Source organism: Poeciliopsis prolifica, unplaced genomic scaffold (genome assembly GCF_027474105.1).
Source record: "Poeciliopsis prolifica strain line A6 unplaced genomic scaffold, Auburn_PproV2 SCAFFOLD039, whole genome shotgun sequence".
In the NCBI taxonomy this organism is placed as follows: Eukaryota; Metazoa; Chordata; class Actinopteri; order Cyprinodontiformes; family Poeciliidae; genus Poeciliopsis; species Poeciliopsis prolifica.
The window spans coordinates 1,403,360-1,427,904 of NW_026562414.1; the positions used below are offsets into that span (position 1 = coordinate 1,403,360).

General features: G+C 38.9%; 2 protein-coding genes across 2 annotated transcripts; one reads left to right on the plus strand and one right to left on the minus strand.

Moving 5' to 3' along the window:
- Window positions 1–6,384: 6,384 nt before the first annotated feature.
- hsp90ab1 (heat shock protein 90, alpha (cytosolic), class B member 1) lies at window positions 6,385–11,393 on the minus strand. Its single transcript, XM_055054326.1, has 12 exons — window positions 11,270–11,393; window positions 9,711–9,854; window positions 9,396–9,602; window positions 9,149–9,308; window positions 8,934–9,067; window positions 8,551–8,853; window positions 8,307–8,472; window positions 8,017–8,207; window positions 7,751–7,898; window positions 7,404–7,672; window positions 6,986–7,319; window positions 6,385–6,904 (listed from the first exon to the last, which is right to left on the minus strand). The coding sequence occupies exons 2-12, from the start codon at window positions 9,852–9,854 to the stop codon at window positions 6,792–6,794; spliced, it is 2,169 nt and encodes a 722-aa protein (XP_054910301.1). The 5' UTR covers window positions 11,270–11,393; the 3' UTR covers window positions 6,385–6,791.
- A 1,679-nt stretch (window positions 11,394–13,072) lies between these two features.
- On the plus strand, window positions 13,073–24,539 carry rbm25b (RNA binding motif protein 25b). Its single transcript, XM_055054156.1, has 17 exons — window positions 13,073–13,195; window positions 13,675–13,771; window positions 14,776–14,990; window positions 15,125–15,182; window positions 15,706–15,866; window positions 16,063–16,251; window positions 16,341–16,424; window positions 19,552–19,823; window positions 20,349–20,490; window positions 20,722–20,811; window positions 20,997–21,070; window positions 21,708–21,858; window positions 22,038–22,461; window positions 22,825–23,120; window positions 23,232–23,330; window positions 23,706–23,753; window positions 23,829–24,539. Exons 2-17 carry the CDS (start codon window positions 13,693–13,695, stop codon window positions 23,919–23,921), a joined length of 2,475 nt encoding a protein of 824 aa, XP_054910131.1. The 5' UTR covers window positions 13,073–13,195; window positions 13,675–13,692; the 3' UTR covers window positions 23,922–24,539.
- The last annotated feature ends 6 nt before the right edge of the window (window positions 24,540–24,545 follow it).

A 24,545-nucleotide genomic window follows, 5' to 3' on the forward strand; every position in this document is an offset into this window, starting at 1 on the left:
ATTTTTCCATATGGCAATATTTTTTGTACTCATTCCACTCTCTCTTATTCGAAGCAACGCCAACCAGAGTTGTTTTCGAAATACGTCTGAGGTGCTCTTTGCATGTTGCACGGATGCATTAACCAATCCGTTCTTATGATTCACCGAAAATCAAACTGAAGACCGGGTTTGACTGTGAAGTGTGAGAAAACGTTTCCCCCTTGTTCATTAATCTGAAGGTGCAAGCGGGGAAATCCCCCAGTTCCTCTTGTTTCAGAAGGTTTAATATAACGCTGCATCATCGTCACAGCATTTCCAGTGCTCTTTTCAATAATTCAAATGAGTTACCAAAAGACAAGAAAGGTCAGATGAAAGAGAAACCACAGACACATTGCCCTCTGATTTCAGCCCCTGGTGGACCAGTCACTTTGAACTCTCGCTTTGACTGCAGAGACAACCAAACCAAGAACTCTGACTCTTCGTTGGGCACCATGAATTATACAGCCGTCTTAAATTAATCCGGAGATTCCCGAAATAATCTTTTCATCTTCAACAGCACCTGCTCTGGAGGAGAGGTTAGAGGTCATAAATCATCATCTTTACCACTTTTCCCTTTCAGTTGTCTCAAGACTTGTGTCTGAAGATAGTTACATTCATTTCCATTCTGAAAGTTGAAAAAAAGGAGTCACTTATTATTAATGCCTCCAGATTGAATGTGAGCATGAGGCAAATATACAGAGATGTGTTCAGTGAGGAGATTGTTTGAAAGCAGTAGCTTGGAGACCAAATGGAACGGCACCCTATGTAGGAATTTAAAAGCCCTCCCTGTTGAGCCCAGTTAGCCTTTAATTTACTATGCAGCCAAATGTGTGGTTGTGTAAAAAATAAGCAACAGCAACTGGAAGAAGCTAAAAATTGGATACTTTAAGGGAATAATTTGTCTCCACCAAATTAATTTTTTATGTAAACAAATGAAAAACATGATAATTTAGGCAGTTTTTTGTTGTATTGTTGGATTATAACCGAGGCAAGTGAGGCATGCATAGCTTTAGATGTTATCCTTGGTTAGTTCTGTTTTCTACATTTGTAGGTAATGGCTCTCACTGTGGTTCACTGAAGACCCTCAGCCTTAGAAATGAGTTTCTAATCCTTTCCAGACTGATAGATGCTCAGATATTGGGCCAGTGTGTAGATTGTGAAATGAATCCAGCCCAAAATTATGGTTAAGTACAAGTGAATGTATGGTTGAACAAGACTGGTTAATAGTTTTTACATATGGAGAAGTTGGTTTGCATACATTTTCTTCCTCTTAGATGACAAAATCAGAGTTTCACAACTTTTTTCTTTTGAATGCTCTCAGAACATTCTTGCTTGTCTTCTGATTTTAACATGTGTTTAATTCTCTAAAACATTTCAGTTATACAAAGGTCACCACAGATCAAAACTGTAATTTTTCACAGCTGTATATGGTAACGAACATTTTGTTTCAGACGGGTGTGGCTGTAAAGGCTATTTCTGTGCATTTTAAATTATTTTATCTGCTTTAAGAGCAATAAAAAGACTGTTGTGGTTTGACTGTATTTCAAGATTTTATGGAATCTGTCCTGGAAGGCGTTTGTAAGGCCACAGTCGCAAAGAGCAACCTAAATTAATCAGGAATTTATTTTAGTCATCTGCTACATGAAAAGAAACCCAATTTGAGTGCTAAACATACAAAAAAAATTACATTCGCATAAAGTTATGTGCGTCTAGGGATTTTTAAACCAGTTGGACCAGTTTCCAGTTTTGTTGATTCTTGCTCACTGAATGTGTGGAAAGGAATCAAGCTGGTCTTGATTTTTAACGGCTGAGTTATCAATGTATGGTTTTAAAAAGGATCAACAAACAAGATAGGAACTGCGCACAATGGCCAAATATGTACAGAATGTCACACCCCAGGGTTAAAACCTTACTCTTTAAACAAAATACTGTGACAAAATAGATTTGTACATTTAAAATTTTTTTTATTTTTCTATGATATATGATATAATTATTAATTATGATACTTATCATACTTAATGTTAAGTATATCATTAATTATTAAATTAATACATATTAATTTGAATTATAAATTAATTTGACATTAATTTATAATAAAATGCTTCAAGACGACAACTAATATAAATTACTGTGAATTGTGCATATTTACAGTTATGACTGAACGTCTTAAATTAGACATGATTTGCTCCAGGGTGTCCGCACATCCTTAAAAAGTCTTAAATTAATGTATCTAAACTTCAGGTCTTAAACTGTTTGCAAAGAATAAGTTGGCTTTTGTTATGTTAATTGTACATCTTAATTTTTTTCTGGCACGACTATTTAATCTTGTATATTCTATGTAGCCTTCTTTTTTCTCGCTGGACTTTATTATCACATGAAAGTTTGTAATAATAAAGCTGACATCTGCATTCTGTGACTCCAGGCGGCTGCAGCTACTGCTAGCGTACCCTTGCTAGCTATCTAGCTTTTTATTGCCATAGTTGGTAAGAACATTTAGTTTTTTTCACCAACTAGTTCGACAATGTTTTCTCTGCTATTGAACTTCTATCGTTCATGAAAATGAAAATCTCACTTTTTCACGTCATTATTATTTCCATCATTTGTAAACAACTGCACAGTATTTTCAAATACTTTTTTCTGGTTTCATGTTTTCTGCTTTGCAAATACCTGGCATTTCAACAAGGGTGTGTAGAGCTTTCATATCCCACTGTAGTTTCGTTGTTGTCTGGTAAAGTCTTTGAACCGGCCACCTTTGAATATTTCACACCAGTGCTAGCAGGTGTGTTACCCCAATCATAATGGTGCTACTTTCCATTTTGTGATTTTGCACACTGACTTTCTCACTTCCACATGTGTAACTTTTCTCCCCACATGGAAAGTGGAAGTGTTATTGGTCGTGAATGCTGAAAAATTCCTACACACTGGTTCTTTTAGCAGCAGTTGGACCACAGCATTTCCAACACCGTCACACAACGCTGTCAATTAAGAGTGGAGAATAAACACTGAGTGTCAGACCACATGTGATTGTTCACTCCTTTTCACCTCGTCGTAAAAGGTTACTGTGGGTGTCTTGCATTTTATACCCTATGACACAGGCCTTGAATTCACTTCTGCAATCCATTTTTTTATCATCTTATCTGGCTTCCTTTCTTCTTGATGTGGGCGTCAATCCTTTTCCTGTCGAGTGTTTATAAGGTTCAGTCAAACCCATCACCTCCTGACGTAGCAGAAATGTTTCAGATCATGAGTAGTAGTTCTGTGTTTACGCTCACATCGAGCCTTTTAAATGTCATTGAAACCTGATGGCACGCTGGCATGCCGGATATGATGTCAAATTTCACCTTATCTTCTTGAGGCTGTATTTGTAAGTCTGTTCATGACTGTAACCCTCTGATGTTGTGTTTTCGTTGATTGTGAAACAGAGGTAACTTGTAGTCGCTGGCATCTTGACACATGCCAAAGGCAAATAGGACGCTAAGTAAAATATGCCAGAAATTAATCAGAGACCGAAAGACTCGCCAATGAGAGGCATTTAGTTTGATGGTTGCCACATTTAAAGGTGATTCAGTTGCAATACCAGAGCTGCAAAGGTCACAAGATGCATTTATACCTCAAAGCCCACTGACACACCAGGACCCCCCACTCTGAAATTTTTCAATTTGCATTTGTGGTCGAGAACAGATTTACACAAGAGACTCAAATGTTTCCACAGGAAGTTTTTAGTTTTGTAAGGGGGGTATGTGTGGGGGGCGAATCAGGTCTGAGCATTTCACCTTTCAACTGAATGAAAATGGAAATACATGCTGACTCATGATGACTTTCACTGAGATTGTTTCCAGCAGCACTCGACTTCAGCAGAGAGATTTGATGAAATGCCGCTATCATGTTACGCGATTCATCGTTTTCAATCTTGACCCAAGAACAGAAAGACTTCTTCATATTTGTCACTGAACAAAAACTGATAATGTGAGATGCAATGATTTGAGAAATTCTCCACTGATCTGTTTTTTTTTTTCTTCTTTTTTTTTTCCTGGAAATGTTGAGACCACATATACGGACAGATACCAACAAAACCCTCATTGTGTGTCATCAGCTTGTATTGATTTTAAACCTGTTAAAGTTCAAAACACAGGTTTAAATGAGTGTTGCTTATATGTCATCCAGTAAGCCATTCGTTTTTTTTTTTTTTTTTTTTTTAAGTAGGTTACGTTAAAGCTCATTTCTTGTAAAAGAAAACATTCAGGTAATGATACTTGCACGTTTCCCCTGAGATCTTAGATTTAGTACCCTTCAAAGAACTTTTTGTAAAGTTGTTTGTTACATGCAATGTTGGGAAAGCTTCACAGAAAGTACTGCAAAAGGTTCCCAAATGGCTAATTTGTAAAACCCTAGGACTTCCAGCTGACCTGGAAGCTTTTGGGAATTTCTTTAAATAGATTTCTGTAAGTGGAACCCGTTCGGATGAACTGTGGGGACATTCCTCAATAGTTGCCTGAAGAACATTGTGAAAATCTTTAGAGAATGGACAATTCAGAGGCATTTTATTTAACTGGGTCTCTCCCCAGTGTGCAGGAGCTTTTTACTTTTACCGAAATAAAAGAAAAAATAACATTTTTGGTTAATGATATAATAATATTACTAAAGTAATAGTAAAAAGTAAGGGGCAGTAAAACTACTCCTAAAAGTACGTGCTCAGGTAAATTGCTGCTAATTCTCAGTAGGACTGAGATCTGGACTTTGACTGGGCCTTTCTGATTAATTTTATCTAAGCTCTACAAAGTGCAAACTTTGAATATTATTTTATATTTTAACTCTGTTTTTAACTTTTTCTTAACTTTATCCATGATTCATCTTCTTTGTTTCTCAGTCTTCAAGATGCTGTTTGTTCTCTAACGAACCTCTGAAGGCTTCACAGAGGAGATCTCATTTTTCTCAAATTAAACTCAGGATTAGAGTTTTCTTTTAAACTTTTTTTTATAGGCTCCAACATATTTTCCCCAATAGTCTTTTAAAACAATATGACATGGCTTGAGGAAGTGTAAAAATAGTCCTTTTTTTCCCTAAGTGACACAGATAAAGTTCCCCGCAGCTTCTTTGACTGTGGCACATGAGAGCTGCAGTGTTGAGGAGGGAGAGACACCCACATATCAGTCAGTTTTACTGACAATAGCAGAAAGGCTGCCGGTGCCACCCCCTCGCACTTTTTAAGCACATGACTTCCAGGAAACCTGTACGTGATACATTTCCCTCACAACAACGTAGCTTATGGCTCATACTTTCAAGATATCTGTGCTTGGTGTATCTGGGTATGCTTTGCTTTTTCAGATTTCTCTAAAGTCACAACTGATTTTTTTTTTTCATCAAAAGGTCAAGAGAAATGGTGCCATGTTATACAAGTACAAAGGTGTGAAAATAAGCTAACCAGGGCATTTATTTACAAATTTGCCAGTATTTGCTACCAGTAAAGCGTTCGTGCACTTTAACTTCTTTTCAGTTACAAAGCAAATTTTAAGTTTTCTTCTACAAAAAGAAAAAGAAAAATACAGTTTGGGGTTGTCAACTGATTGAGGTCAAACTGGTCTTTTTATGTTAGATTTTATGTGCAAGTATAACTCATGGTTCCATCCAGGTCCCAAAGCAGTTCAACTATAGCAAACGCCATGTTGGAATGTGGGTATGCTGTTCTCAAATTCATGTAGTTACCAGGGCACAACTTCCACCCAGTACACAACACTGGAAGGATTTTCAGTAGATAATATTGTGGGGATTTGGTCACTTCAGTTGAAAGAACCACTGAAGAGAACTGAGGAAAGAGGCTTAAGGTCTAGATCAGGGGTGTCAAACTCCAGTCCTCGAGGGCCACTGTCCTGCAGTTTTTCGATGTGCCACAGGTAGAAAACACTTGTGTAGATAAGTTCTCCAGAGCCTTGCTAATGACCTAATTATTCTATTCAGGTGTGGTGCAGCAGAGGCACATCTAAAAGTTGCAGGACACCGGCCATCGAGGACTGGATGTTGACATCCCTGGTCAAGATGTAACACTTTTCAGCAAGTTGATATTTATCAAACATTTGTGGGAGTTGAGGTAGAAACACTGAGGGACACAAAAACAAAAAAACAACCAAGTCACTTCAATTTATGTATTAAATCTTCAAACTCAATAGCTGTGCAGTTTGATCTGATGTGCAATTTGCTATGGAAACGGCTTTTGTAAACAGCTGAAGGGGTGGGACCAGCTAATAAGATGTACATCCTAGAGCTGCATCTCCCCCTAGTGGAGAGATGTGGAGTTAACAGTCAATGTAACCAAATATGAATTTATAGTTTCAAAGTGTATGCCATTGCAATGATGGAAGAGAAACAAGGTAAGGTATTACATCTTTATTTTTTTTGCAAAAAACAAGACTTGGGATACAGTTGAACCTGCAGTCAGGCAAAGGAATCATACAGTCTTCTCTCCATGCAGCATTGCACATAACATTACCCCTCCCCAAGAGACTCTGGACTTTGATCATGGAATGCAACAGTCCTGTATTAGAACATTTACCATTAACATTAAAGTTGGAACATTACTTTAAAAAAAACAAAGGTCACCTTAAACTTTCACAGCAAAAATGAAAACTGCTTCTCTTTAAAGGTCTTGCAGTGTATGGCTCCAGTAACACCAGGCCTACACTACAGGAATGTTTAATAATTTGCAGTTACTGCACTTTAAAAGGATGAACAACGGCAAAGTGGGGCTAAAGTGTTTGGAATCTGAGTGAAGGGTCGGCTTAATCAACTTCTTCCATGCGTGAAGCATCGTCGTCTCCTTCTAGAGGCGGCATCTCTTCTGGGACAGATGTGGAGGTGGCCTCCTCTGTGGGAATATCCTCATCGTCGATACCTAGAAGACGAGCAGTTGTTGAATCATCTTTGAAATGCGAGATAAGTAAAGCTAAATAAATTAATTTAAATGTGCCCTTACCCAGGCCAAGTTTGATCATTCTGTAGATTCTGTTGGAGTGGGTCTGTGGATCATCCAGAGAGAATCCAGAGGACAGCAGGGCTGTTTCAAACAGCAGAACCACGAGGTCTTTGACAGCTTTGTCGTTCTTGTCAGCCTCAGCCTTCTGCCTCAGGGTCTCCATGATTGGGTGGTCTGGGTTAATCTCCAAATGCTTCTTGGCCATCATGTAGCCCATGGTGGAGTTGTCCCTGAGCGCCTGAGCCTTCATGATCCTCTCCATGTTTGCCGTCCAGCCGTAGGTGCTTGTGACGATGCAGCAGGGGGACGACACCAACCTGTTGGACACGGTGACCTAAAGAAGGGAGGATGAAGTGTTAAAGGGTGAAGTTGAACAATCCCAACACATTCAGTCTAGTCAAGCGTTCAGGTCACCAACCTTCTCCACTTTCTTGTCCAAGATCTCCTTCATGAGCTTGCACAAGTTCTCGTATTTGGCTTTGTCCTCCTCCATCTTTTTCTTCTCCTCCTCATCCTCCGGCAGCTCCAGACCCTCTTTGGTAACGGAGACCAGGGTCTTTCCGTCAAACTCCTTCAGCTGCTGCACGCAGTACTCGTCGATTGGCTCAGTCATGTACAGCACCTCAAAGCCACGCTTGCGGACACGCTCAACAAAAGCAGAGTTTGCCACCTGATCTTTGCTCTCGCCTGGAAGACAGAATGCAGCTGTAATAAGCCAAGACATTTTAAAAATAAAGAAAGACTTTGTTCATGACTGAAGGTTACCAGTGATGTAGTAGATTGACTTTTGGTTCTCCTTCATCCGGGTGAGGTATTCTGTCAAGGAGGTCATCTCATCTCCAGACTGGGAGCTGTGGTAGCGCAGCAGCTCTGAAAGCTTCTTGCGGTTTTGGGAGTCTTCGTGGATTCCCAGCTAAACAAAGGTGTGAAAAAAATTTATTAATTAATTTCCTCCCTTAACTATCTAAACACAAAATACCAAGTATTGTTTGCAGAGCCGAGAAATCATTTTGTGTTGCAGAGTTTGGTACCTTGATGTTCTTGGAGAAGCCCTCGTAGAACTTCTTGTAGTTGTCTTTGTCCTCTGCCAGTTCTGCGAACAGCTCCAGACATTTCTTCACAATGTTCTTGCGGATGACCTTCAGGATTTTGCTCTGCTGAAGCATTTCTCTGGAGATGTTCAGGGGCAGGTCCTCAGAGTCCACCACACCACGGACAAAGTCTGACGGGACAAAAGTAATAGCTCTATCATTTTTGTCCTTTAATGTCATCACTGCTTTGGTTTACAGCCAGGACTATTAAAAGGAGACCCTTAACTTACTCAGGTACTCTGGAATGAGCTCCTCGCAATTGTCCATGATGAAGACTCTCCTCACATACAGCTTGATGTTATTCTTCTTTTTCTTGTTCTCAAAGAGGTCAAAAGGTGCACGGCGGGGAATGAAGAGCAGGGCCCGGAACTCCAGCTGGCCTTCCACTGAGAAGTGCTGTAAAAGAGTCAAAGGTCATTTTCATTTTAGTTTAGTCTGACTCAGAGCCTGACATCTTCAAGAGGTTCTACATACCTTGACGGCCAGATGATCCTCCCAGTCGTTGGTCAGACTCTTGTAGAACTCGCCGTATTCCTCATTTGTGATGTCATCAGGGTTTCTGGTCCAGATGGGCTTGGTCTTGTTCAGCTCCTCCTGATCTATGTACTTCTCCTTGATCTTCTTCTTCTTCTTCTTGTCCTTGTCTTTAGAATCCTCTTCATCATCTGACCCTACATCCTCGATCTTGGGCTTATCTTCACCTTCTTCCTTCTCCTTTTCAGCTTTTTCCTCCTCTGCCTCGTCATCACTGATCTCCTTGTCACGTTCCTTCTCCACCTGCAAAACACAAAGTCAGTTTAAAATGTTTGCAAATTAACAGTTTCCATCACTCAGAGGGGAGCATTTTCAGCGCTTACAAACAAAGTGATGGGGTAGCCGATGAACTGAGAGTGCTTCTTGACAATCTCCTTGACCCTCTTTTCTTCGATGTACTCTGTCTGGTCCTCCTTCAGGTACAGGATGATCTTTGTTCCACGGCCAATGGGCTCACCTGGAAGCACATATTTATTGAGAGGGAGACAAAAAGCATCTGCAAATTTTAAGACCACAAAACCTTATTCAGGACACGCACCATTGTCAACCTTGACTGTGAAGGAACCGCCCGCAGACGACTCCCAGGCGTACTGCTCATCATCATTGTGCTTTGTAATGACGACCACTTTCTCAGCAACAAGATAGGCAGAGTAGAAACCCACACCAAACTGCCCGATCATGGAGATGTCAGCACCAGCCTAGGAAAATAAATAAATTCAGAATTAGTTATATTATTTACACCCATCAAGTTAATAAAATGTAATAGCTAAGCTTTGTTTGAGTACCTGCAGGGCCTCCATGAAGGCCTTTGTTCCTGACTTTGCGATGGTTCCCAGGTTGTTAATGAGGTCAGCCTTGGTCATACCAATACCAGTGTCGATCAGGGTCAGGGTTCGGTCTGCTTTGTTTGGGATGATGTCGATTTTCAGATCCTTGCCGCTGTCCAGCTTTGTTGGGTCAGTCAAGCTTTCATAGCGGATTTTGTCCAGAGCCTGAGGATGCAGAAAGTCAAAGTTTGTATACCTCACATTCACCGACCTAAAAAGCTGGTGCTCTCACTCAAGGTTGTACAGTGAGAACAGAAGACTTTGCTCACTTACATCAGATGAGTTAGAGATCAACTCCCTGAGGAAGATCTCTTTATTAGAATAGAAGGTGTTGATGATCAGGGACATAAGTTGAGCGATCTCTGCCTGGAAGGCAAAGGTCTCAACCTCCTCCTCTTGGTGCATTTCTTCAGGCATCTGCACAGAAGACTCAAATGTGAGAAATTCAAATAATTGCTATAGACTGATTCAGTGAAGGTTACCAGTGATATACTACAAGTATTTGAGCCAGATGATAAAATTTATGATTAATTATACATGAGTGACTTGGAAAAAAGAAAGCCATCAAGTTGACTTCTTTAATGACTGCAACATGCAGGTATCTAGAACAGGTCCAGAGTACAGTGAGGATGGAGCAAACGTCAATAGTAAGTTAAGATAAACAAAAAGAGTAATATCCAACAGTTTATTTAAAAACCAAGACTTCTTATTAGAAGATTCAAATTGAAAAACAGATTTTTGGGAGTCATGCTCTTCTATACCGCTTAACATTTATGCTGAGGCAACGAGTAATTCTGCCAAACTCAATTTTTTTTGTAGTCCATCATCTTTAATAATATGGCACTTCAGTTTCCTGAAGGAAAATATAAGTAAAGCCGATGGCGGATCATAATGCGTTTTTTTTTATAACTGTCCCAACTTTATTAAGTTGGGACTGTTTCCAGCCTTTTACTACACATTAGCGGAAGTGTCCATTAACAAACATGGCGTCTGTGGCTAGACAATGAAACCGAAAACACGTGCTTAGGAGCGGCAAAACGGCTCAGACTGCAGAAACGGAGTCCGGACCGCGTGAAATAAGCCAACGTAACTCCATAAACATAATGACTAAAAACCGGAGAGCAAGAGATCCCAAATCCCAACGGTCGGCGCAACAATCGACAGTTGGATAAACGGCCGTTTCAAAAACCGTTGGCACGCTCAGCGTTTGATCAGTTTCCAGCTCAAAATCGACGTCGAGTCTTCAATCACGTCATTTGTCCACTAGCTTTTAGAATAATTTAAAAACTTCAGAAAATCGCAGTGTGGTTTAAGCCTTAGTCACCGTCAGTGTTCGAAACGCATTCTTCGATTACGTAACTGAAATGTACGCGTGCTTAGTAACAACTGAAATTTTCTTAATAATAAATTTAACTTGAAATCGACCCCTTCCCATTTTTGTGACCAGATCCAGGCATTTTGACCGTTAATAGCTTATCTGTAAGCCCAGTGAAGCCCATTGAGTCAGAGACGTAACCTCCACCCCACCTGCCTGACATCACAGTGCAGCAGTGCTGCATTCACGTTGCCCAGCATCACCCCTCACCAGACCGTATGTTTACAGGACAAAGACGAGTTTCAGCGAATTAAACATCAGCCGTTAACTCCATGGATATACAGTTAGCTCATACGAAGGCCTATAGCGGCTTCCTTCGAAAAACTGCGTTTAACGGTTGACATGACTCATGAACTCTTAATCAGCGACGTAATACTACATAACTAGACAGCTAGTTTAAAAAAATATTTACGTATATATTGTTCGCGTTAAAAGTCGGAAACACTGGTGTGCGTACCTTGTTAATTTAGTTGACTTTTCTTGAATAAAATGCAACAAAAGCGTAGTCCCCTGCGCTCACCGATGGGAGAAAAATGAAAGGAACTTTATGTTACAGCACAGGGAGTCTTTATACACGTGGGTTCCAGTGTATCCATCCGCGGCACCTCGTTTACTGCAGCCAGACTTTCAAGTAAAGGAAAATGTAAATACAGCTGGAAATGGGATTAAACGAAGTTTATACTTAAAATGAGATAAACTGGGATTTTAAAATGATGAAATTCACATTAATAATAGTTTATTAACTTTATAATTTACAATGAGTTAAGTGAATTCAGTTAGTTGCAATGAAATTATACTGCTGAAGTACGAACAACAATAAAAACAAACTCAACCACCAAACCTCCTAACGTTATAATAAACAAAGTGTGCTTTAATAATTCAATATATTAAACCTTCTGATCTTGATGTGCTATTGTCTCCATCATGTGGCAGTTTGAGGAACAGCTAAACGTATATTGAAAGAGACGACATTTCAGGACATTAAAGATTATGTTTTAAGATAGAGCTACAACGCAATCTGCATATGACAAAAAAGGTCACAAAGTCAAAATTCAGAGAACACCATTGCTTACTGCGTAATTTGACAAAGAACACAGATCTTTTTAATGTGATGGATGGATATTTCGAAACATGGAGGGTGTGCTTCGTTTGTTCTAGCGTTTTCCATCAAAAACCCGCCCGTGCGTGACGTCAGAAAGTTGCGAGGGAAACGGAGATAATAGAAATTCGTTATTATTATTATTATTATTATTATTATTATTATTATTATTATTATTATTATTATTATTATTATTATTATTATTATTATTATTTGTGCTGGATGTGTGGTCTTCTTCACTTGATGATTTATATTATTTCTTATTTTTAAATTATATGTACTACGTTTTGTCTGGAAATAAAGTGAATATGTTATTACTGACATTGGAATAAAAGGTTATAGGAGTTTCCTGTTTGATAATAAGGGGCTAGAAACTAGTCTATTCAAAACTTCTGACTCTGAACGTTTGTATATAAAAATAAAACAAGGCAGATCAGTGAAAACCAGATCGTCTACTAATTCATTTAGATTTCTAAAGCTGAAGTTTGAAGGTAAAAATACTTTTTATCTGCTAAGTCAGTCAGGTCAACGCTTGAACAGAAAAAATAGAAATAGAAAATGTGAAATTTCCCCACCCTGATCTTGGTTGAGTATATGATTATCACAAGCGACAGTTCACACATATTCTGTTTGATATCTCAAGATATAACGTCCTGCAAAGTTTGTTTTTTTATTTGCAGCGTAAACAAATGCTTTATTACAAGTTAGTTTCCTATGATACATTACTTAACCAGTTCTTAATTTAACAGCATTGTTTTATAATATGAAATTACATGGAATGTATTGAACCTGAGTCTGATTGTTTGGATTGTATTGGAATAAGCTTCACTCACTCTAAATTAACCTGGGATTCTATTATTTTGGGATATTTTGCTATTTACATTTTTACACATTGCGTGCTGAGGGCCAAGAAGGATTGGGACCCCTGGTTGTGACATCTGTTGTGAATTCGTGTAACGTGGTGAGCTCTCCTTGTAAAACTGTATGTTAAAAATATATAATTTAATTAAGTTTGTGGGTGACCATTTGATGACTTTACCAAACTGGAAACAAAATGCTGTCCACCACGGTGGGATATGGGTTACTCTCCGTTTGAACAGCCACGTCCTGGTACACAAAACAAACGCACTTACTCTGGTGCGCAGAGCGCTTGCGCGAAAGTGTTATTTGAAGGCCGCGGCTAGTTGCAGTGCTAATCTAACGTCCTAAACGTTGGCGGAATTTTCACTATAATTAAACTTTGTATAGTGGATTTTATCTTACTCTGCGCCACTTGGTTTTGTGGTATGTATATATTTACATTTGAGTTTTTTTAAAACGTATTTTTAGCCGATTAAAAGCCAGTATTGTATATTAGGTAAGGGCGACTGGGGCTAATGTCAGGTTAGCATTATTTAGTTGTGCCGGGTGTAGTAGGAACGTGCTCAGTGCTAGCTTTAGCCAACTTAGCTGCTTGTTTTTAGTTGTTACTCTCAAATTTACGAAGCAGTTTTTGAAGCTTTGGACTTCACAGCATTAAATTAGTTGATGCCCTCTAGATAAACTTACCTATTTTAAAGTAACTTTCCAATTGAGTCGAGTAAAAACTGCCGATTTCTTGTTAAACATTGAGATAATACAGCAGGAAGTGTTTCTTTTTTGTGTGCCCTAAACGTTAAAACTAATGTAGACACAGTTATTTTACAATATTGATATATTTATGTGCAAAGTCTAAATAATCACAATTGATAACATGATTAAAGGTGTTTGTTTGTGCTTTTTAGGTCATAACCATATTCAGAATGTCCTTCCCCCCTCATTTAAACCGGCCGCTGTTGCCCCCTCCTGGGATACCTCACCAGTATGCTGGCTTCCCCTCAGGTAATCAGCTACCTTTATGTATGTAACATTGTTTTTTTGTGTAATTCTTTTAAAATGAGTTATATATAACAGACTGGTGCTACTAGAAAACGCCAAAAAATAGTAATCGACCACCTCTCCTTTTGTATGGTACAAACAAAACAATATATATATATTATGCCAATTATTTACATTTTTGCTTATTTGAATCACAGTGGTCACCCCTGATGAAATATTGCTCCTTCACCAACTTATAACTCAATGGTGTCCCTTTCTACGTCCAGTTTATAGCAATGTACTTAAACTTATGTATTAAAATTCATTTCTCTGTAGGAACAATGGAGGTAAGTTGTCTTAAAACAGTTCTTCCTTGTTTTCACCCATCTCATGTATTACTAATTGTCACATAGCAGTTTAATTTCTTTACAGTACGCTAGAGAAAATTACTTCAAATCTTCAAATGACAGAAACTATAAGGTCGTTGTAAAGGAACATAATGATCAGTAGCCAATTTATTGGGAAGGTTATCAAATAAACAATAAGAATATCATTTTGACATGCTATGATAACTATGAGACTCTCCACTCGGTCTAATTTAACATTTCACCTATCTTTAAAGGAATCCTACGAGGTCAATAAATGTTTTTCCAGTTTTCATTACTTTAAATTATGTGAACACACACACACACACACACACACACACACACACACACACACACACACACACACACACACACACACACACACACAATAATTTAAGAAATAAAAGTTTTAAAAGGCAATTGAAAAACAGTGTTTTGTGTGTAATCATGAGACTGAGGTTCCAAATGTTACGATGTAGATTTATTTTTGTTTAAACAGTTTTATCTCAGAATGAATTGTTTTACTGCCTTTCCTGATTGCAAAAAACTTGCTTACTGGTGGGTGTTGTAGGATGGACATGTTCTCATGGCTTATCTTAACATATATTTTGTTCTTGCAACTTTGTTTCTGCTTTATTTATGCATTTCTTCTGCCTGTTTTAGGAACTCCAATGATCCCAGTTCACATGGGCATCATGGCCCCGGCCCCCGCAGTTATGGTTCCTTCTGTTCCGGTCGTCAGTAAGCCTCCTGTTCCAAAGAAGGACTATTCTGCGATGCGAGCCAAGGACGAGGAGAGCAGCGGGCCCACGACCACAGTGTTTGTAGGGAACATATCGGAGAAAGCTTCAGACATGCTGATCAGACAATTGCTGGCGGTAAGATGAAGAAAAGAAATAAAATATTTAAGATGAGCTCAGCTTTTAAATTTTTCCAATGAATAGTAGGATTTATAAACATACAATATTTCTTATTTTGTTAATGTTTTTTTCCTTTTATCCAACTTTTACAGAAATGTGGTATTGTTTTGAGCTGGAAACGAGTTCAAGGAGCTTCTGGAAAACTTCAAGGTAGTTCAAGTGTCATTATGTATTTGAAAAGTAATGATTTTTATGTTGAGTAGTTCAGCCTTATTTTATTGCGCTGTATATAACACGTCTTATTTTATTGCGCTGTATATAACACGTCTTCTGAAAGTGTAAAGCAGACATGTTTTCCAAGTCCAAATTCCAATTTTCCTTTTGGCAACACAAGGCGTGAATATTTAGTACTCAAATGTCCAAAAGATATTCTTGGACACCTGGTTGTCCCAAAACTTCCCCAAAGGAAAGTTTTCCTAAAGGAGTTTTACACCAGAATCAGTAAAATGTAAACATTTGCTGCAACCAGTTTAGGTTCAGTACAATTAACATTAAAATCTGTAGTTAAAGGCTTTCTTTAAAGAATGTCTTTGTTTCCTGAACAAATTTTTCCAACAGTACAACTAACCTGCCTTTGGTGTTGCTTGTTTCTGTTATGATTTTGCTTTCAACCCCTCAACCTCAGTGTCTGTTCAGCCTCTCACATCTCGTTTCATTAACTTATCTGTTTCAGCGTTTGGTTTTTGTGAATACAAAGAGCCGGAGTCCACCTTGCGAGCTCTCCGGCTGCTTCACGACCTGCAGATTGGAGACAAAAACCTGCTGGTGAAGGTGGATGCAAAGACTAAAGCTCAGCTGGATGAGTGGAAGGCCAAGAAGAAGACAGCAAATGGGGTGTGAATTAGTTTTGACATATTAATAATAATAATAATAATAATGCCATTCTTTACTCCAGAAATGTATCATGCACACGGCTTCATATATAACTTTTAAATGTATGCATACACACTGAAAATAAAATAGTCTGTTATTGTAGTGTCTTAATTGGAGGGTCACTGGATAATAAAGCTTGAATGATTTTGTGTTTTAGCAAACTAAGAAGGAAGAAGATGGAGGAGGTGACGATGTGGAAGTTCTTGATGAGGAGACGAAGAAAAGAGACCAGGTAGTGAAAGACGCCATCGATGGATTGATGCGAGAATACGCCGCAGAACTCAACGCACCTTCGCAGGATGACGACGCTCAGAGACGAAAAAGAAAAAAGGAAAAGAAAGAAGAGGTAAACCCAAACTATTCTGTTTGGCATAAATTTTGAAATTAATGAATTAGTTTAGGAATTGAGATTTTGTTTTTTCCCCCTTCCGATAGGACGACATTAACACCATTGACATCGAGGAGGACAAGCGGGACCTGATTTCCAGAGAGATTAGTAAATTTCGCGACACTCACAAGGTAAAGTGGCTTCATTTATTTTGCAATTGACATTACAGGTTTTGGACAACAGTTTCTCACGTAGTTCACTCCCAGAGTTGGCATATTTTAATTAGAACTGATATCTGTAACACGCATCCACAAATTGGCTCCACCAAACATTTACAGCATATGCATTACTGCACATGTAGCTTACAAAAAATCCTTAGTGAAATTATTGGTGTGACCTTTTCTAGATCCATTTCTTCATTCATCACACAAAAATGCATGGAGACAATGTAAAGTTACATTAAAGCTAATCTATTCATTAAACCCCACCATTATGATAGTGATCATATGGTGACTAAAGCAAGATGAATCTCAGAGCTTTGGAAAAAGTTGCCAGGATAGGATGTAAGTATCAGCCTTCTTTTCCTTTATACATATACTGGGCGTCCCCCTCTTGAGGACTTGCATCGGGGCAACTGCATACTTCCTTTGTGACCAGGGCTGAAATTGTTTAACTCAGTCTATCATACAGTATATGGCAATACAGATGACATATTGGCTACGTAATCATGAATGCATTGGCAGGTCCCTGGAAATGTCCAGAGTCAGTGAACCTGTGCAAGTTCTCCATAAATGATGGTCTGTCTTAATGGTGTTCATGTTGAAGCACAAGGACTCAGTAACCACTGCAGTGACTTTTGCTGTAACCTTTATTATGCTCGTGTGAGGTGGGGGCGCCCTCTCCACAGCAGTATGATGATCTGAAGACTGATGAGGTACGTGCTCTATGTGTGTGAGAGTGAGTGTGTGTGTCATGAAATCTCTCCTGTCTCTCACCTACACATCATATAGTCTGTTCTCTTTCCTTACACCAAATAAATGTTAGATTTATGAGCAAAGAATTAAAAGAAGCATGTGGTTCTTTATAAAAGTAAATAAAAATAAAAGCCAACCTCTTTAATTACAGCATGATTTTATCAATAGAAGTTAAATAATAATTTTTCAACTAAAATGTTTATGTAATAAAATAAAAACATAAGACCTGGACATCAGTGTACTTCTTACAGAGGTAAGTAAGAAAAATTGACTTTTATTATGGAACATGACATTGTTGAGCCTTTGTGTCCTAAAGAGCAGTAACAGTTAGTGACATTAGTTAAAAAAATGAATACAAAAAAGCTCAACACTGCAATAAGTTTTTAATTTTTTCCTGAAAAATATTCTTTTGAATATTATTTTACCTCTTCTTTTTGGTCAGTATTTAGTTCGATAAGCGATGTTGAATTTGGAATAGTTAGTACTGGTAGTTGTTCTAGTTTGGTGAAAACAGGCCAGACGGCTAATGTTTTTGCTAAATTAACTATGACTGGAGATGCACTGATCAGAGATGGTTTCTGTGGCTGATTTTTTTTTTCATAGATTATATTTTTCTTCAGTTTACTATTTCAAATTATCTTTAAGATTAACAGATAACATAAAAGTACCTTTTTCCCCAACTACTGGATAAATTCACAACAATGTTTATTGTAAAATGTCACAGGTTTCAATGTCACAGGCTTTTCTGCATGACTTAAAATCTGCAAATAGTCTTCCAGGTTTTGCCACAGAGGTATCTATAAATAAAATCCAACTAAAAATGACTACAATAACTTTGTCTTGCTTATATTTTTAGGAAAATGCTCACAATTTCTGGTGTTATTGTCCTCCGTTTATTGTATCTATACAACTAAACTTTAAGTTTTTAATAATTTCTATTAAGGCCAGAGGCAAAATGCTGTGCAAATGAGACATAGATGGTCTATGCGTAATCAACATTACGCAGCTCTGCAGTTCAACAAGTTTTAACTAATGTTTCCAAGTAAAAAATTACATGAGTTGAAATTTCATGTAATCTATCATGAGTAGGATTAGAGTGACCAGCCAATTTCTCTGTGCATCTGTAGTTGTGATTTTTATTTTGGTTTTATATAGCAGGAATGCAAGAATCATTTAGGACTTTATGCATTTTTAAGGATTTTGCTGTAGGTAGGGGTGTTTGGGATGCATCAAAACTGGACAGAGACATCCAGAAAGTTACGGTTCTTTGGTATGAAATTGTCTATAGAGAATAGACTAATCTCATGTCTAGATGGATAGTGGAGCACAGGACAAGTCAACGAAAGATGCAAATTAATGTCAGGATAGTAAAGTAATGCACTTTAAAAACAACACTTTAGATGTTAAGGTCACAACTTTGTCATGTTTACTTTTTCAACTTGTATTACACCCAGGGCTTTCTGTTAGTCCGTTTGTTGCAGTTTGTCAGTTTTCTTTCTATAACAGCACAAAGAAAGAGAAATGTTTTTCTTGAAGTGCATTCAAAGCCTGGCGTGTAATTCAGTTAAATTGTATGTTTGGGGTGTGTGTGTGTGTGTGTGTGTGTGACTAGTCAAGAAGAGCAGCTGAAGACTTCTGCAGGGGTAAGACTGCTTCTACAATTTCATATATCTGTGCAGAAATGTAACTAATGTTCATTTGTTGATGTAGAGTTACTCCAAATGCGGTGTTAGCCACTGTATGAAAGGCTATTGTTGATGATTATGTTGATGCTTAAGCAAGACAAAAATCCCATAATGTTTTTCCCTTATATACCGTGTGACCTGCTTTCCTCCCAGGCCTAACTTAAAAGGCTTGTAGGGGCAGCGAAGGCCTGAGTCCATAGTTCAACACCTGTAAGTCACAAACAACTAGTTCAACCAAAGACTGATGCCTGTTTCTTGTTTTTTTGTTTTCCTTTTTTTCCTGGAGGAAGGGATCTTAAGGAAGAAAAAGTATTTTTCATTTGCTGCATTTTGTTATGAATGCCAAAAGTCAAATGTGTTCCACAGATCCCGCTATTTGAGTGGTTTCCAGTTACATTCTTGCTAAAAAGTAGTTTTATCCTTCACCTTTTGAAGCAACAAAGCACACCATGTTGCTTTAGATACATGAAGTCTCTCTGTGAGTGGGAGTCTTCTGTGCCATCAGATAGGATTGTGGCTTCATAGTTATTAGGACATGTTCCTTGGAAACCTCTCAAACTCTGGAAACCACTTGATCTGTGTACATATGAAAGCTTACTGCAGATTCCTCTTGCATATCAAGTGGCAAATCCTGAACCTGTGTGTGTTTTGCTCTGCAGAAACTCGAAGAGGAGAAAGACAAGCGCGAGAAAGAGCGGCTGGAGTTCGAGCGCGAAAGGAGGGAGCGAGAAAAAGAACGAGAGCGGGAAAGAGAACGGCGGGATCGCGAAAGGGAGAAGGAGCGCGAGAGAGAAAGGAAGAAGGAGCGGGAACAGGAGAGGGAGAGAGACCGTGATAAAGAGCGTGACCGCAGGAACAGGGAGGTAGAACGAGAGCGAGACTGGGACAGAGACCGTAGCCGTGACCGGAGCGCCGAGCGCAGCCGATCCAGGTGACGTAGATAAATGTGCACCTGTTACAGCCAAGGACACATTTATGAAGTAAAACATTCAGTATGAACCTTGAATATGTTGAGATTCCCATAGTCTGATATAACTCAGAAAACGCTCCAATTTTAGGAATTCACTGCTTAGCGATTTTAAGTTCCCACAATCTGAAGACCAGATTGTGTCAGTAGGTTTACATTTTCTTCTTGTTTGCTCAGAGTGGAGACATTAAACCAACATAAAACCAACATAAACTGTAAAACTTTATCCTCAGATTGTCATCTGCATCTAAAAGTCTAATTACTCACGTAAATATGTTTGCTTAAACCCGCCTATCACATTATTTAATGGTTTTTATCAGTTTCTATTTATAGAACACATACAGTCTTTTCAAAGAAACTATCAAGTAAACCATTTAGTCAGTGCAGACGATTCATTTTCTGAAGATTAAATTTCTTTTAACTTGTTTATTACACATGTTCATCTAAGGGGATATTAAAATCTAATCTATCAAAACCTGTTTTTTACAGGGAATTGAGCCGAGACAGAGAGAGGGAGAGAGAAAGAGAACGGGAGAGGGACAAGAAGCGTGACCAAGAAGATGAAGAGGACGCTTATGAACGTAGGAAGCTGGAACGAAAACTCAGAGATAAGGAGGCAGCATATCAGGAGGTAAAACAATTTTGTAAAAAGAAAAAAAAAGCATGATTAAAGTTTATATATTAGAAAGTGTTCAATCTGTTAAGTTAAAATTTAGTTTTCTCACTGTTCTTACATCAAAATCTAGTGATCCACAAAAAACCCCTTTTTTCTCCCTGTAAAATTTAAATGTCTTTACCTATAATTTTTCTCTAAAATATCAAATTTCTTGTGTCTGTATTTAACCCTAACTGTTTGTTATAGCGTCTGAAAAACTGGGAGCTAAGGGAGCGGAAAAAGGCTCGGGATTATGCCAAGGAGTCGGAAAGGGAAGATGAGCGCAGGCGAGAAATGGTGAGAGCAGAGTGAACCTGTGCAGAACTCTTTGGCTGTGACTCAATTTTTCAGGATTAAAATTTACACTTTTTTCACTTGCAAAGTCAATTAGCACTTGATTGTCCAACAAAGGCTTCTTTTGTTAGAGAAAATGTGGGTGTTATGCGTAAGTGGATCATAGTTTCTACATTTTCTTTATTTAGATAAAAGAAGGCAAACGACTGAAGGAGTTTCTCGAAGACTACGATGATGACAGAGATGACCCCAAATACTACAGGTGAGCAAGAACACCAGAGATGTCTGAAGTTAAGATAGATTATACTGAAATGATTGCTCAAATATTAATGCTAATGACCTGAAAATTTCCAACTCTATATAACAAATATAAATTAATCTTTAGCTCGTCACTTAATTACTCTGCGTGGTTCCTATTTCCTAACCCTGGTATAACAGATTGGGGGAAAAAATATGAAATATATCATATTTTACGATTGTCAGCATCCTCTGTTTCTGTTTGTCCTCACTGTTTGTACTTTCTTCAGTTTAAGTCTTTTTCTCCCACACCTTGTTTTTATTATTTTTCCACCATCTGTCATTTCATTGTCCCTCTTTCTTTATTGTCATTTTTTGTTTCTTCCATTCATTGCTTGTCTCTTCTTTTCACTTTTGATATTCATTTTGTCATTTCTTCTCTCTGTAAAATTTATCAAATTTTAGGCCCATTACCAGAAATATCTCTATCTCTCTTTTCATTTCTATTAAAATGGGGGAAGATGATTGAAAACAGTTTTTATAACATAAAAAATGTGTACAAAGTCTGAGCATGTGTGACCCAGATCTACCTCAAGTGATCATGCAATACTGCAGCTGTGGTCATTGTTCTGAGAGCTGCTGGTTTTCACTGCGACCACTAGGGGGAGCGCGCTGCAGAAGCGTCTCAGAGACAGAGAGAAGGAGATGGAGGCGGACGAGCGTGACAGGAAGAGGGAGAAGGAGGAGCTGGAGGAGATCAGACAGAGGCTGTTGGACGAGGGACATCCAGACCCGGACGCAGAACTGCGCAGGGTATCGTTGTCTCTTTAACTCAGGTTCACTGTGTTTCTGTGGTGAGGAGGCATGCTGTCTGTTGTTGAAGGTCACTTTCTCCTCGGAGTCTTTCTCCACATTAGCTTTCATATTCAGCTTTCCTTGTTTATTCTGCCATTGGACGCTGCTTTCCTCTTACCTGCTTCTGATTGGCCTAGATGGAAGAAGAGGAGGAGGAGCGTCTGAGACAGCCGCCCATCATCCAAGAGCCCGAACCCGAGGAGCAGCGTGAACGCCACAGAGGGTCCAGAGACCACAGGGAACGGAGACAAGAGCCGGAAAAGGCCAAACCCAGCGCACGGCCTCGTCCTCATCCTCATCCCTCCGACCAGGAGGTAGAGGAAGGCGAGGAGGAAGATTATGACAATGATGAAGACAACGTTGAAGCAAAACCACAGCTGAAGCCCATGATGCGGCCCATCACAGCTGCTCCTTCGGTATCGTCAGCGAGTGGCAATGTGTCTCCCAACACGCCCGGAGAGGAGTCGCCATGTGGCATCATCATCCCGCACGAAAACTCACCCCCAGACGCTCTGCCGCAGGACGAGAACCGGCCCAAGATCGGCCTCAGCCTAAAACTGGGTGAGTGGAAAAGATGATTCTTTTGCTTTTGAGTTAATAAGTCTCGACTGATGAACGGAAACTAATGACTTACTGTAACATTCAAGAGCGAGATAGACAAACAGACTCCGGTGTGAGATGCTTAAAAACTCAAGTTTTTAGGAAAATGGTTGCTTATCGGTTATTAGTTGATAAGATCAATCAACTTTAGATGAACTGAATCAATAATTTACAATCCAAGTTCATATAGATTATTTGCTCAGATAAACCTCTAAACAGAAAAACAAAAAAATAAATGAGATGGTGACAGATATCCAGATTGTCCCGCAGTAACCAGATGTTTTCAGCTGGAGGGACTAAGTGATTAACCTCTGTCCACATCAGGTGCTACTGGGAGCCCCAGCCAGCATAATGCCGTCAAGAGGAAGAAGCTTCCAGTGGACAGCGTCTTCAACAAGTTCGACGATGAGGAGGCAGATGAACAGCCACGCAAGAGGAAGCTGGTGCCCCTGGATTATGACGACGATAAGAGCCTGGGCGTCGACGGCGCCGGACTGTCCAGCATAAAAGGAGCCAACACCGAGGAGAAACGCAAGCACATCAAGAGCCTGATAGAGAAGATACCGACAGCCAAACCAGAACTGTTCTCCTACCCTCTGGACTGGTCCATGGTCGACACGGTAAAGTTGTTCTTTTCTTCTAATGACCAAGATGACCTTTTATTTTGCTTTGGTAAATGACATGGTGTTCGCATCTTAATCCAGTTCCTGTGTTGTGATCTCGTTTCACAGACGTTAATGGAGCGACGTGTTCGACCCTGGATCAATAAAAAAATCATTGAGTACATCGGCGAGGAAGAGGCGACATTAGTGGACTTTGTGTGCTCAAAGGTAAAAATGTAAAAGAAAATGTGATTTTTGAGGAAAAGTGAATTGATATGAAAGGGTTCGTATGAGTGCAAGAAATCCTTGAAAAATACTTTCCAATGTTTGGAAAGTGCATTGTAACATTTGAAAAGCGTTATTTATAGTTGAAATCAGATATTTAAACATAATAAAAAGACATTTTCCATCACAACCTAAAGTTAATTCAGACCAAACATCTCTTGCTTTAGGTTAATTGGAATGAGTAAAATTATTTCTATTTATTTCTAAGTCCTAGAAAACCATTAGGTTGTTTAGAATAGTTTTCTTAGTTTATTTGTATTGTTTTAACTAGTCTGGTGCTGGAAATGTTGATGTGCTGATGTTTGTGTCTGCTCTCAGGTGATGGCTCACAGTATGCCCCAAAGTATCCTGGATGATGTTGCCATGGTGAGAAATATTCTGTTCACATGAATATTAAACCAATATTAAATATTAAAGCGATGTTTCTCCTCTCTTGTTCAGGTACTTGATGAAGAGGCTGAAGTCTTCATTGTGAAAATGTGGCGGTTGCTCATTTATGAAACTGAAGCAAAGAAAATTGGACTGGTGAAATAAGAAACAACCACTGAATGAAGATATCTCTTCTCCCCAACCCCAAACTGTTTATACAACTGTTGTGAAATCGTGTCATCCAGAACAAACTGCAACATTGACACCAAATGTTTGTTTTTTTTTCCTGTGAAACACTCGGGCTCCGTGCCGATGTCCATGTTGCTTCTGTATATATAGAATCATTTGGCTGTAATGAAAGACTCCTCGGAGTCCAGTCCTCTCCATTGGTCCTGTGCTTTTACTTCCACACATGCAGTTAAGCTACAATTTTCCAAACATGGTTTTAAGTTGAGGAAAATGGCTTGTTTTGCATACCTGGACTTTGATGGATGCATTCCTCAGAGTGGACTTCTCCTTTTTTTTTACAGGGGCGTATTTATTAGGGGATTCATAACTTGAGCCTTTTTCTGTTTTACCACATTCCTGATAATTAGATCAGTCTTTGTCAACAAACCACCTCAGCAGAACAGAATTATGGGTGGCAACAATCTTTAGGAAAAAGCACACATCACAACCACTATAAGAAATGGAGCGAAGAACAGGAAAAATGTCTCTTTGAAGTTGTGAAATTTTATTTTTTTTGTAATGGTGAACATTTGATTAAAACTTTTTTTTAATGCATGTGCA

Bases quoted from the DNA above. Each gene is read 5' to 3' on its own strand.
- rbm25b (XM_055054156.1), top strand. From the start codon at position 13,693: ATGTCCTTCCCCCCTCATTTAAACCGGCCGCTGTTGCCCCCTCCTGGG. The intron at 20,812-20,996 runs GTGAGAGCAGAG...TTCTTTATTTAG, and splicing joins ATGAGCGCAGGCGAGAAATG to ATAAAAGAAGGCAAACGACT. The intron at 21,071-21,707 runs GTGAGCAAGAAC...TGCGACCACTAG, and splicing joins GATGACCCCAAATACTACAG to GGGGAGCGCGCTGCAGAAGC.
- hsp90ab1 (XM_055054326.1), bottom strand. From the start codon at position 9,854: ATGCCTGAAGAAATGCACCAAGAGGAGGAGGTTGAGACCTTTGCCTTC. The intron at 9,603-9,710 runs GTAAGTGAGCAA...CTGCATCCTCAG, and splicing joins TGATCTCTAACTCATCTGAT to GCTCTGGACAAAATCCGCTA. The intron at 7,320-7,403 runs GTTGGTGACCTG...TCCCTTCTTTAG, and splicing joins TGGACAAGAAAGTGGAGAAG to GTCACCGTGTCCAACAGGTT.